Source organism: Jaculus jaculus, chromosome 16, assembly GCF_020740685.1.
Source record: "Jaculus jaculus isolate mJacJac1 chromosome 16, mJacJac1.mat.Y.cur, whole genome shotgun sequence".
Lineage (NCBI taxonomy): Eukaryota > Metazoa > Chordata > Mammalia > Rodentia > Dipodidae > Jaculus > Jaculus jaculus.
This window is the reverse complement of record NC_059117.1, coordinates 36,115,828-36,130,267: the sequence shown is the minus strand read 5'-3', so window position 1 is coordinate 36,130,267 and position 14,440 is coordinate 36,115,828. Positions and strand designations below refer to the sequence as shown.

The window sequence follows — 14,440 nt, the reverse complement described above, 5'->3', positions numbered from 1 at the left end:
TCTTCATTTAAAGTATGTAGGCAAGGTAGAACACAATAGTTTGGATATATCTTAAATACATTTAAGACACTAGACATAAATACATAGCGTGCATGTACTATCAAATACTTAGTATTTTTTGAAAATATTAACACTAGGGCTGCAGAGATGGCTTAGCGGTTAAGCCCTTGCCTGTGACACCTAAGTACCCTGGTTCAAGGCTCGATTCCCCAGCACCCATGTTAGCCAGATGCTGAAGGGAGTACATGCGTCTGGAGTTCGTTTGCAGTGGCTGGAGGCCCTGGCGTGCCCATTCTCTCCCTCCCTCCCTCCCTCCTTCCTTCCCTTTCTCTCTGTCACTCTCAACTAAATAAATAGAAGTGAATAAAAAAATTAAAAGAAGAAAAGAAAAAATATTTACACTAACATGCACACAATGTAATATCTGATTAATTTTAATTTTTTTTTTGTATATATGTGTATGCATCTGCCAGGGTCTCTTGCCATTACAAACTAAGACTTGTCTGGCTTTAGGTTGGTAGCTGGGAAATGAACCTGGCCTAGCAGACTTTGCAAACAAGCACTTTTAAGTGCTGAGCCATCTTCCCAGCCCCTACATAGTACTTTTCAAAAGACAAAATTAATCTGTGGTGTTTGAAGTCTAGAAGAGGGGTTATTACTGAAAGGAGGCCCTGGCAGAGTTTCTCAGACGCTGGTAAGCCCTAGGGTTTTTTGTTTGTTAGTTTGTTTGTTTGTTTAATTTGGCTATGTATATTACTGCTTAAAAGCTTGTTGGTGCCAGGCATGGTGGCACTGACCTTTAATCCCAGCACTCGAAAAGCTGAGGTAGGAGGATCACTGTGAGTTTTGAGGCCAGTTTGGGATTACAGAGTGATTTTCAGGTCTGCCCGAGCTAGAATGAGACACTGCTCCAAATAAAATAAAATAAATAAAATAAAAGCTTGTTGGGATGTGTGCCAACAAATTATATATAATTCATATTACTATTAAAATAAAATTTTTAAATGAAAAAAGCTGTACATTCTCCCCAAATTGATATATAGTGTGATGGAGGAGTAGACAGAAGAAAAGCTTTTTTTTTTTTTTTAATTTTTTATTAACATTTTCCATGATTATAAAATATATCCCATGCTAATTCCCTCCCTCCCCACCCCCACACTTTCCCGTTTGAAATTCCATTCTCCATCATATTACCTCCCCATTACAATCATTGTAATTATATATATACAATATCAACCTATTAAGTATCCTCCTCCCTTCCTTTCTCCACCCTTTATGTCTCCTTTTCAACTTACTGGCCTCTGCTACTAAGTATTTTCATTCTCACGCAGAAGCCCAGTCATCTGTAGCTAGGATCCACATATGAGAGAGAACATGTGGCACTTAGATTTCTGGGCCTGGGTTACCTGACTTAGTATAATACTTTCCAGGTCCATCCACTTTTCTGCAAATTTCATAACTTCATTTTTCTTTACCGCTGAGTAGAACTCCATTGTATAAATGTACCACATCTTCATTATCCACTCATCTGTTAAGGGACATCTAGGCTGGTTCCATTTCCCAGCTATTATAAATTGAGCAGCAATAAACATGGTTGAGCATGTACTTCTAAGGAAATGAGATGAGTCCTTTGGATATATGCCTAGGAGCGCTATAGCTGGGTCATATGGTAGATCAATCTCTAGCTGTTTTAGGAACCTCCACACTGTTTTCCACAATGGCTGGACCAGATTGCATTCCCACCAGCAGTGCAGAAGGGTTCCTCTTTTTCCACATCCCCGCCAACATTTATGATCATTTGTTTTCATGATGGTGGCCAATCTGACAGGAGTGAGATGGAATCTCAATGTAGTTTTAATTTGCATTTCCCTGATGACTAGTGACGTAGAACATTTTTTTAGATGCTTATATGCCATTCGTATTTCTTCCTTTGAGAACTCTCTATTTAGCTCCATAGCCCATTTTTTGATTGGCTTGTTTGATTCCTTATTATTTAACTTTTTGAGTTCTTTGTATATCCTAGATATTAATCCTCTATCAGATATATAGCTGGCGAAGATTTTTTCCCATTCTGTAGATTGTCTCTTTGCTTTTTTCACTGTGTCCTTTGCGGTGCAAAATCTTTGTAATTTCATTAGGTCCCAGTGGTTAATCTGTGGTTTTATTGCCTGAGCAATTGGGGTTGTATTCAGAAAGTCTTCGCCAAGACCAATATGTTGAAGGGTTTCCCCTACTTTTTCCTCTAGCAGTTTCAAAGTTTCCAGTCTGATGTTAAGGTCCTTAATCCATTTGGACTTAATTCTTGTGCATGGTGAGAGAGAAGAATCTATTTTCATCCTTCTGCAGATATTTATCCAGTTTTCAAAACACCATTTGCTGAAGAGGCTGTCTCTTCTCCAATGAGTATTTTTGGCATTTTTATCGAATATCAGGTGGATAGCTATTTGGGCTTACATCTGGGTCCTCTATTCTGTTCCACTGATCTACATGTCTGTTTTTGTGCCAGTACCATGCTGTTTTTGTTACTATGGCTCTGTAGTATAGGTTAAAATCAGGTATGGTGATACCACCAGCCTCTTTTTTGTTGCTCAGTATTATTTTAGATATTCGAGGTTTTTTGTGATTCCAAATGAATTTTTGGATTGTTTTTTCTATTTCCATGAAGAAAGCCTTTGGAATTTTGATAGGGATTGCATTAAATGTGTAGATTGCTTTAGGTAAGATTGCCATTTTCACAATATTGATTCTTCCAATCCAGGAACAAGGGATGTTTCTCCACTTTCTAGTGTCTTCTGCAATTTCTCGCTTGAGTGTTTTAAAGTTCTCATTGTATAGATTCTTTACTTCCTTGGTTAGGTTTATTCCAAGGTATTTTATTTTTTTTGATGCAATTGTGAATGGGAGTGATTCTCTGATTTCATCCTCTGTGTGTTTGTTGTTAGCATATATGAAGGCTACAGATTTCTGGGTATTTATTTTGTATCCTGCTACATTGCTGTAGGTTTTGATCAGCTCTAACAGCTTGCTAGTAGAGTCTTTAGGGTCCTTTATGTATAGAATCATGTCATCTGCAAATAATGATAACTTGATTTCTTCCTTTCCAATTTGTATCCCTTTTATGTGTGTCTCTTGCCTTATTGCTATGGCTAAGACTTCCAAAACTATATTTAATAGAAGTGGGGACAGTGGACACCCTTGTCTTGTTCCTGATTTTAGTGGGAAAGCTTCCAGTTTTTCCCCATTTAGTAATATGTTGGCTGTAGGCTTGTCATAAATAGCCTTTATTATATTGAGATATGTTCCTTCTATTCCCAGTCTCTGTAGGACTTTTATCATGAAGGGATGTTGGATTTTGTCAAATGCTTTCTCTGCATCTAATGAGATGATCATGTGATTTTTGTCCTTCAACCCGTTTATGTAATGTATTACATTTATAGATTTGCGTATGTTGAACCATCCCTGCATCTCTGGGATAAAGCCTACTTGGTCAGGGTGAATGATCTTTTTGATATACTCTTGTATTCTGTTTGCCAATATTTTGTTGAGAATTTTTGCATCTATGTTCATGAGGGAGATTGGTCTGTAATTTTCTTTTTTTGTTCTATCTTTGCCTGGTTTTGGTATCAGGGTGATGCTGGCCTCATAGAAGGAGTTTGGTAGAATTCCTTCTTTTTCTATTTCCTGGAAAAGCTTAAGAAGCAATGGTGTTAGCTCTTCCTTAAAGTCTGGTAAAATTCAGCAGTGAATCCATCCGGGCCTGGGCTTTTTTTAGTTGGGAGATTATTGATAACTGTTCGGATCTCCATGTTTGTTATAGGTCTATTTAAGTGATTAATCTCATTTTGATTTAATTTAGGTAGGTCATATAGATCAAGGAAATCATCCATTTCTTTCAGATTTTCATACTTTGTGGAGTATATGCTTTTATAGTATGTCCCTATGATTTTTTGAATTTCTCTGGAATCTGTTGTGATGTTACCTTGTTCATCTCTGATTTTATTAATTTGTGTCTCTTCTCTCTTTCTTTTGGTCAGATTTGCTAAGGGTTTATCAATCTTGTTTATCCTTTCAAAGAACCAACTCTTTGTTTCATTAATTCTTTGTATTGTTTCTTTTTGTTTCTATTTCATTAATTTCTGCCCTAATCTTTATTATTTCTTCCCGTCTACTAATTTTTGGTTTGCCTTGTTCTTCTTTTTCCAAGGCTTTTAGGCGAAGCATTAGGTCGTTTACTTGCGACCTTTCTAATTTCTTAATATAGGCACTTAAGGCTATAAATTTACCTCTTAGAACTGCCTTCATTGTGTCCCAGAGATTTTGGTATGTTGTGTTCTCATTATCATTTGAATCTATAAAGTTTTTGATTTCCTTTTTGATTTCTTCATTGACCCATTCATCATTTAGTAGTGTATTGTTTAGTTTCCATGATTTTGTGTATGCTCTATAGCCTTTCTTGCTACTGATTTGTAGTTTAATTCCACTGTGGTCAGATAGAATGCAAGGAATTATTTCAATTTTCCTGAATTTGTTAAGATTTGCTTTGTGTCCTAATATATGGTCTATTTTAGAGAATGTTCCATGTGCTGCTGAAAAGAATGTATATTCTGCAGCCTTTGGATGAAATGTCCTGTATATATCTGTTACGTCCATTCCTTCTATGACCTCATTTAGTCCAGATGCCTCTCTGTTTATTCTTTCCCTGGATGACCTGTCAATTGATGAGAGTAGGGTGTTAAAGTCACCCAGCACCACTGTGTTTGGTGTTATCTGTGACCTTAGTTCTAATAGTGTTTGTTTGACGAATTTGGGAGCCCCCGTGTTAGGTGCATATATGTTTAGGATTGTAATGTCCTCCTGTTGGAGTGTGCCCTTAATCAATATAAAGTGACCTTCCTTATCTTTTTTGACTAACGTCGGACTAAAGTCTACCCTGTCTGATATTAGGATAGCAACCCCTGCTTGTTTTCTAGGCCCATTTGCTTGAAACACCGTCTTCCAACCTTTCACCCTAAGATAATGTCTATCCTTTGTAGAAAGGTGAGTTTCTTGGAGACAACAAATTGTAGGATCCTGCTTTTTAACCCAGTCTGCAAATCTATGTCTTTTCGTTGGCGCATTGAGACCGTTGATATTAAGAGATATTATTGAAGGTGTATATTTATGTTTGCCATTTTTTTGTGTGTGTGTGTGTGTTACTGGTTCTACCTGTGCTCTCTTCTGTTAACTGGTATTTGAGTATAGCTTGTTTTTTTCTAGGTTCCTTATATGTGTGCTTTTCCTTTTGTTCAGCATGGAGGATTCTATCAAGTATTTTCTGTAGAGCTGGTTTTGTCTTCAGATACTCCTTTAACCTGCTTTTGTCATGGAATGTCTTTATTTCTCCATCTATTTGAATGGATAACTTTGCAGGATAAAGTAACTTTGGTTGACAGTTGTTATCTTTCAGAACTTGGAATATATCACTCCAAGCCCTTCTGGCTTTAAAAGTTTGTGTTGAATAATCTGCTGTAATCCTGATGGGCTTGCTTTTGTAGGTAACTTGATTTTTCTCTCTAACTGCTTTCAATATTTTTTCTTTGATGTGTGTGTTTGGAAGTTTGATTATAATATGGCGAGGAGAGGTTCTTTCTGGGTTTTGTCTGGCTGGGGTTCTAAAGGCTTCCTGTATCTGTATTGGCACCTCTTTCCCAATTTGGAGGAAATTTTCCTCTATGATTTTGTTGAAGATGCCTACTATGCCTCTGGAGTGGAGTTCTTCTCCTTCTACTATGCCCTGAATTCTTATATTTGATCTTTTCATAGTGTCCCGAATATCTTGAAATTCCCACTCATACTTTTCTATAAGTTTGTCTTTCTCTTTGTTGGACTGCATTAGGTCTGCCAACTGGTCTTCTAGCTTAGATATTCTGTCCTCTCCCTCATCCATCCTACTGGTGAGATTTTCTACAGAGTTTTTTATTTCATTAACTGTGTTCTTCATTGCTAGTAATTCTGACTGGTTTTTCTTTATTATTTCTATTTCCCTATTTATGTCTTGTATTGCCTTCTTTATTTCATTAAATTGGTGTCCTGCCTCTTCTTTGATTCCTTTGATTTCCTCTTTGATTGTTTTCATGTGTTCTTTGACCTCTTTGAACATATTTATAATTATTCTTTTGAACTCTTTCTCAGGCATTTCCTCTAACTCTTTCTCACTGGAGGACATTTCTGATGCATTAATACTTTTAGGTGGATTTATATCGTCTTGCTTTTTAGTGTTTCTTGTGTTATAATGTATATATTTTTGCATCTTGGATTAAGTTAATGCTTGGATTTTCTAGCTAGCTGTGTATTCTTAGCTGTATCAATTGATTTGATGTAATATATTTTCAGGGTAGGACCTTAAGGTATTAGGTGTGGCTCTTAAGACTCTCAGAGTATCTACAAAGATGTTCTTAGGGGTTGAGTTTCCCTGCTATAGGAGTATTCAAGCAGGCTGAGTGGAATAAAATACAGGTAAATTCTAAAATTTAACTAAAGACTGTACACATTCAATCAAAAACAGCCCCAAGTATGTATGCAAGAGTAGTTATTATAATGACCAGATCCTCTATCAACAAAGAGGTTTAGATTTCTGGTCTGTTGAGGGATCCAAGTCAGCTTGTGACCAAGTGAGACCCTTCCCTGGTGCAATCCCAGTTACCTTGGGTGATTTTGGTCTCAGTCAAGTTGCTGCCTGGGTCGTCGGGCTGCTGTTCTGATTTCTGGAGCTGGGCACTTGCTTTTCCTACGGGGCAAACCGAGCCGCTGCTGCTGCCCTCTGCTGCTGCCGTAGCTGCCACCGCCGGAGCCACCACCGCTGCTGAAGCTGCCTGCTGCCGTGACCACCGCCGCTGCTCCCCCCTGAAGCCGCTGCTGCGGGATCTGTCATCCGCTGCCGCTCCTGGGTCCGCTGCTGCTGGGGCCGCTGGTACCGGTGCTGGAGCCGCTGATGTTGCTGCTGAACTCTGCTCCTGCTTGGGTCCCGCTGTCAGCCCAAGTTTGTGGCCGGTCCAGGCCGCTGCTCTGTTCGCCGGAGCTGGGATCAGGCGGTGGGGGAGGGGAGGGAGCCGCGGCTGCTCTGGTTGTCTCGCTGCTCCACGTGTTCTTCTACCTCGCGGTCTGCTCCTCCCTGCTCGCTGCCGCTCCTCCCCTCACGTTTCCCGAGTTGCGGAGAGCGCAGTGTGAGGGGAAAATCCCGCACCTGGCTTTTCCTGTGGCTCGAGCCGAGAGTCTGGCGGCTTTCTGCTGCGCTGCGGCCGAGCTGCCGGAGTCGCTTTTCCGCCTGTGCAGGCTCTGGGTGCTCTATAACTCTTCCACTTCTCCGCTGCCGCCTCAATTTCCTATACACCTCACCTTTTAGTAAAAGTGTGTATTTTGCTGAGTTTTTTTTGGTCTTTTTCCCCCCTAGGCTGCTTTGGCGTGGTACCTACGCCACCATCTTAACCGGAAGTCCAGAAAAGCTTTTTGTTTGTTTGTTTTTCGAGGTAGGGTCTCACTGTAGCTCAGGCTGACCTGGAATTCACTGTGTAGTCTCAAGGTGGCCTTGAGCTCATGGAGATCCTCCTACCTCTGCCTCCTGAGTGCTGGGTGGGATGAAAGGCATGCACCACCATGCCTGGCTCTTGTTTTTGGTTTTTATTTTATTTATTTTTATTTTTGAAGTAGAGTCTTGCTCTAGCCCAGGCTGACCTGGAATTCACTCTGTAGTCTCAGGCTGGTCTCAAATTCATGGCAGTCCTCCTATATGTGCCACCATGCACCAGGGCACTCATTGATTCTTTAAATATTTTAAGCATTTGGATTTTATTAGAAGGTGAATTCATGTCTTTTCCATTCTTATTTGGAGCATTAGCACAAGAGCTGCTCACTCAATCTTATCTTTTGGCTAATATATATTATATATGTGTTTGATAAAGAGATAAGGGAGTATATGGGTGCGTCAGATGCATGTGCCACTTTGAGCATCTGGCTTTACATGGCTACTGGGGAATTGAACCCAAGCCAGCAGACTTTGCAAGCATGCACCTTTAACTGCTAAGCCATTTCCCCAGCCCTGTTGGGGGTATTCTTGAGCTGTCATTAACCTCCTGTGTTAAAATGAATCACGAAATTCACAAAGTGTTTTTCTTTCATTTTTTACTTTTCACTGGTAGATGTTCTCTTGACACCTTCCAGCCCTTCCTGGTGTAGACTCCAAAGGTGGTTGTGTTGGGTTGTGGGTGTTTTGGTTTCCTCATCACAGGCTTTATTCGGGAGGTTTGGAACCAATAATTCTGAATGGAGCAGATGGGTGTTGCTTTGTAAAAGACTTTTCACTTTGTTCAGTTTCTTTTCCCTCCCCTTGCTTCTTGTGAATTTTCAGAGCTTTAGACAAACTGAATGGATTCCAGTTAGAAAATTTCACCCTGAAAGTTGCCTACATCCCTGATGAAATGGCGGGCCAGCAGAACGCCTCCCAGCAGCTCCGTGGGCGCCGAGGGACAGGGCAGAGGGGCTCGTCCAGGCAGACATCACCAGGGTCAGTGTCCAAGCAGAAGCCATGTGACTTGCCGTTGCGCCTGTTGGTTCCTACTCAATTCGTTGGAGCCATTATAGGAAAAGAAGGTGCCACCATTCGGAACATCACTAAACAGACCCAGTCTAAGTGAGTATTGTGAATGTGTGGTAGTGTACCATTCTTCCCCTTGCCTCCTTGCTTCCCCCTACCCCCCCAACGGTAGGGTCTTGCTCTAGCCCAGGCTGACCTGGAATTCACTATGTAGTCTCGGGTTGTCCTTGAACTCATGGCAATCCTCCTACCTCTGCCTCCCAAGTGCTGGGATCAAAGGTGTGTGCCACCATGCCCAGCTTTTCCCCTTGCATTTTAATAGGGTATGTGGTGCTGGAACTTGGTCCTCTCTTACAGTACTTGGTAATGTGATAGGGACAATACCTTATGCCAGGAGTGATGACATATGCCTTTAATATAACAGTGGGGAGGCAGAGGTGTATAAACTGCATCTTTCTGCAACCTTCAGTTAGCTACAGAGATAAACAGATTATTTTGCCTTTTAAATTAATTACAGAAGGCTAGAGAGATGGCTCAGCAGTTAAAGGTACTTGATTGCAAAGTCTATGGGCCATGCTTTGCTTCCCCAGTACCCATCTACCACCAGATGTTCAAGGTGGTGCATGCATCTGCAGTTCATTTGCAGTGGCAGGAGGCCCTGGCACACATATACCCACTCACCGTCTCTGTCTTTGTCTAGCTCTCAAATATTTTTGTTTTGAGTACAGCAAGGATTTCTTGTAATTTGAGGAATTGAGCATGGCCTTTCTCTGAAACAGAACTGTGGTGCTGTGTGTACTTTGCTCCCCAGTCTTGCATTGAACTGGGTGATGCATTTTCATGCAGAGCCAAAAGCCTTGTGTCTAGTGGTGTCCTCGCGCCCCTGCGGGGAGCATCCACCTCATTCCTCCTGCCCTGAAGCAAGAGCCGTTGGGGACTGGCTTCCAGCGATGGTTTATCTCTGTGGTCAACTTGATTGGATCTAGACTCACCTAGGAGACATATCTGAGCATGTCTGTGAGAAAGTTTCTAGATAGGTTAGAGATGAGATAACCCACCCAAACTGTGGGCAATACCATTCCGTGGGTGGTAATTCAGGAATGAATAACAAGGAGGGGCTGGAGAGATGGCTTAGCGGTAAAGGTGCATGCCTGCATAGCCTAAGGTCCCAAGTTTGATTCTCCAGGACCACATAATCCAGATGCACATGGTGGCATATGTATCTGGAGTTCTTTTGCAGTGGCTAGGGGCCCTGGCATGCCCATTCTCATTCATTCATTCTCTCTGTCTTTAATATGTAAATGAAAATAAATCTTTAAAAAAGAAAGGGAGAAAGCTGAGCACCAGCTTCTTAAATGAGTGTGATCAGCTCCTGCTCCATGCCTTCCCCACCATAATGTACTATATCCCTTGAACTGTAACCTAAATGAACCCTTCTTCCCCGAAGTTGCTTCTTGTCAGGTATTTTGTCAAAACAATGAGGAGAAGAATTCATATAGTGCATTCAAAATGAATGGCTCTGAACTCTACATCAGGGCTTCTTAAACTTTTTAATTCCCGACTCCTTTTCATCCAAGAAATTTTATATGACCCTAGTATGTAAGATAGGAATATAAATCAAAGGGCTGGAGAGATGGTTTAGCAGTTAAAGCGCTTGCTTATGGAGTCTGAGGACCCAGGTTCTGTTCCCCAGTACCCGTGTAAGTCAGATGCACAAGGTGGCACATGTGTCTGGAGTTCGTTTGCAGTGACTAGAAGGCCTGGTGCACCCATTCTTATTCTCTCTCTCTCTTTCTCTCTCCCTTGTTATCTCTGCAATAAATAAATAAAAATAAATATTTTTTTAAAAGGTATACAAATCAATTGATGGCAGAAGTATGTTTTTAGGGCCATTTCAGAAATGGGTGGAAATTCTGCCCTAATCCCAAACCAAAATTTATTTACCAGGTCTTAAAAAATTGATTTATTTATTTATTTTGTTTTTTTCAGGTATGGTTTCACTGTAGCTCAGGCTGACCTGGAATTCATTTTGTAGTCTCAGGGTGGCTTAGAACTTGTGGTGATCCTCCTACCTCTGCTTTCTGAGGGCTGGGATTAAAGGCGTGCAGCACACCAACTGGATATTTTATTTATTTGAGAGGGGAGGGGGAGGATGGGCGAACCAGGGCCTTTAGCCACTGTAAATGAACTCCAGATGTGTACATCACCTGTGCATCTGACTTATGTGGGTACTAGGGAATCAAACCTAGGCTCTTTGGCTTTGCAAGCAAACACCTTAACTGTGAGGCCATTTCTTTAGCCCAACAGGTTGGGTTTTTTTTTTTGTTTTGTTTTGTTTTTAGGGCAAAGATAAAATTTATTTACAGGGAAATTCCAATGCAAACACATTTTCAAAAGGCTATGTCCTTAGTAGAACAAGAACATGCTAATCCCAGGGTTGCTTAAAGCCCAAAAGGTTTTTTAAAAATAATTTTTATGTATTTGCAAGCAGAGAGAGAGAGTATGTGAGCGAGAGAGAGAGAGAGAGTGTGTGTGTGTGTGTATAGGCACACTTGGGCATCTTGTTGCTGCATACTAACTCCAGACATACATGCCACTTTGTGCATTTGCTTTATGTGGGTGGCTGGGGAATGGAACCCAGGCCATTAAGCTTTGCAAGCAAGTGCCTTAGCTGCTGAGCCATCTCTCCATTTCTCTAACAACTTTTTGAGACTCAAGCCAGCAGCTCATGCAGCAGTTTCTAAAATCAAACATTCTATTTTCTTCTAAAATCAAATGTTCTAATAATGATACAAGCTGAAGATGTACTTACATGCTGAGCAATAATGGTAGGAAATGGTGATGTCTTTGTTTTCTATAATTAAATAGTTATTTTCCATAAAAGACAAAGCTTTTTTTTTTTTTTTTGTAGTGCTGAGGATTAAACCAGTGACCTCATGCATGCTAGGCAAGCACTCTACCACTGAGCTATATTCCCAAAAACATATAGTAAAAAGCACTGCAATTCCTAGCATAACAGTAGTCTTGAGGTGTTGCAGGTGACATTTGTTGGTGTGGCATGGTGTGATGGCATGCACAGTGTAGGTGCATGTGCTATGTATTCAGTACCAAGGTTGCAGTGAGGTCACATGATACACGAGGGCAAGTAAAAAAAAAGAAAAACCAGAAACACATTCAATTTTGAATTAATTTTTTTGTCATTGTATGTTTGGAAACCTTTTATGTTGCCAAATTTTTCACATTTCTCACGTCAAGTCATATGGGTCATGACTTCCAGGTTAAGAAGCTGGAATCTTAACCAGGTGTGGTGTTGTACGCCTTTAATCCCAGCACTCGAGAGGCAGAGGTTAGGAGGGTCACCATGAGTTCGAGGCCACCCTAGACTCCATAGTGAATTCCAGGTCAGCCTGGACTAGAGTGAAACCCTACCTCGAAAAACAAAAACAAAACAAAACAAAAAAGAAGCTGGGATCTAGATCAATTTGACTGGCTTTAATCTGAAATTTTGAGAGCTTCTGGCTTTCCTTATTCTACAGAAACTTCTTCCACGGCCCCTCTGTTGTGGGACAGACTAGAATTGTTGTTCTTCAAGCCCTTCATTTCCTTATAAAACAAATGCGCTCTGGTTTACATTGAGCCCATTTGTTTAACTTAAGGCAGTAAGATGCGCTATAGAGACAAAAGGGAAACTGGTTTTGTTATATCCAATGATTGGCTTGCAGACCTCTGTCAGTGGATTTAATTAATTCTTGCCATTGTAACAAATCATTACCAGAACCTCTTTTTCTGGAATAGTCTCAGGGGCCATGCTAATCACCAAAGCAAAAACTCCCCTTTCCGGATCAGAGCATAATACTCCTAAGCACAGTGAAGAGGTGGAAATACACCAAAAAAGCATGTGTGGGCAGGGGGAGGGGGGACATGACCATGTTAGCAGAAGATAGAGTGGCTAATGATGATGGGTTATAAGCGGCTGGGAAGCTGGTTCCCTGGTTGGAACTGTTATCTAAGATACATCTTTTTAATTTAAAAAAAATTTTTTTTGTTTATTGTTATTTATTTGAGAGCGACAGACAGAGAAAGAGGCAGAGAGAGAGAGAGAGGAGAGTGGGCATGCCAGGGCTTCCAGCCACTGCAAATGAACTCCAGACACATGGGCTCCCTTGTGCATCTGGCTAACGTGGGTCCTGGGGAATCGAGCCTTGAACCAGGGTCCTTAGGCTTCACAGGCAAGCACTTAACTGCTAAGCCGTCTCTCATTTTTTTTTAATTTGATATATCTTGGTAGCCTTTATTTCATTTCTACATCACCATATTTTAAGGTATAGATTTGAATTCTAGGGGCAAATTTAGGAACATGAAATCCAAACCTTGGTTGAGTAGGCTTGACAAAGTGATTATTCTCATGACAGTGAGTGAGTCTCTAAGAGATAGACTCAAAGGACCATCACTGCTTAGGTTTACCTAAAACTCACACTTAATTTTCTTATACTTTATAAACAACAGCAAACTTATTTTGTATTTATATGTATCAGTATGCAAATTATATAAAAGACAGGGTTATATTTCATCTCACCCCTGAGGCATTAAGTCGGGCATGTATCCTTATAGGACTTGTGACTTGCATCTACTAACTTGTTACTTAAAGAAAAGAAAAAGTAAAGAAAAGAAATGTTACATATTTATTTTCATTAAGATCAGGGACTACATACCATGTTACTACATGTAATTTTTAAACTTTCAAAGTAGCTGGGGGGGGGTGCTGGAGTGATGGCTTAGCAGTTAAGGTACTTGCCTGCAAAGCTTAAGGACCCAGGTTCAAGTCCCCAGTACCCACATAAGCCAGATGGATAAGGTAGCACATGTGTCTGAAGTTCATTTGCAGTGGCTAGAGACCCTGGTGCGTGCCCACCCGTGCACACTTGCTTTCTCTCTGTTGCTCTCTTTTTCAAACAAATAGCTAAAATACATAGAAAAGCAAAGTAGCTGGGGATGTTCCTTGTGTAGCATGCCCAAGGTCTGGGTTAGATCTCTGGCATGGCATGGGGGAATGAGAAGGGGAGGAGATCCAGCTGTAGTTCTGGAGTTCATGTGCAACAGCTGGAGGCCCTGATGCACCCATTCTTCCTCCCCTCTTTCTCAGATAAATATATAAAAATAATTTTTTTTAAAAAAAAGGAATGAATTCACCTAAAATGTCAGTAGTCCTGAGGGTGGGAAAATGCCACCCTTGGCCCACATGTGACACTGTTATTTGTAGAGATACTATGAAAATTAGAACTCAGCCGGGCGTGGTGGCGCATGCCTTTAATCCCAGCACTCGGGAGGCAGAGGTAGGAGGATTGCTGAGAGTTCGAGCCCACCCTGAGACTACAGAGTGAATTTCAGGTCAGCCTGAGCCAGAGTGGGACCCTACCTTGAAAAAAAAAAAGAAAATTAGAACTCTTAGGTCAAAAGGGCTGGGTGTGGAGGCACACACCTTTAGACATATTTTTTATTTATTTATTTTTGAGAGAGGGAAAGAAGCAGAGTGAGAGAGAGAAAGTGGGGGGGAATGAGAATGGACGTGCCAGAGTTTCCAGCCACTGCAAACGAACTCCAAATGCATGTGGCCCCTTGTGCATCTGGCTTACATGGGTACTGGGGAACTGAACTGGGATCTTTTAGCTTTGAAGGCAAGCGCTTTAACTGCCAAGTCATCTCTCCAGCCCAGACACACACCTTTAATCCTAGCACTTGGGAGGCAGAGGTAGGAAGATTTCCATGAGTTCAAGGCCAGCCTGAGACTACATAGTGAATTCCAGGCCATTTGGGGATAGAGCAAGACCCTACCTAAAAAAAAAAAAAGGTCCTGCTTGTTTGCTGAAAACT

At 41.1% G+C, this 14,440-nt stretch overlaps 1 protein-coding gene across 2 annotated transcripts in view; it reads left to right on the top strand.

Annotated features, from left to right (window-relative positions):
• Positions 1-14,440, top strand: part of Igf2bp3 (insulin like growth factor 2 mRNA binding protein 3) — a 180,993-nt gene that overhangs the window by 129,526 nt on the left and 37,027 nt on the right. For both annotated transcript variants that reach the window (XM_004652816.3, XM_045135802.1), the window contains one exon: positions 8,384-8,665. In XM_004652816.3, the coding sequence (XP_004652873.1) occupies positions 8,384-8,665 (282 nt within the window). The remainder of the gene's footprint in view (positions 1-8,383; positions 8,666-14,440) is intronic.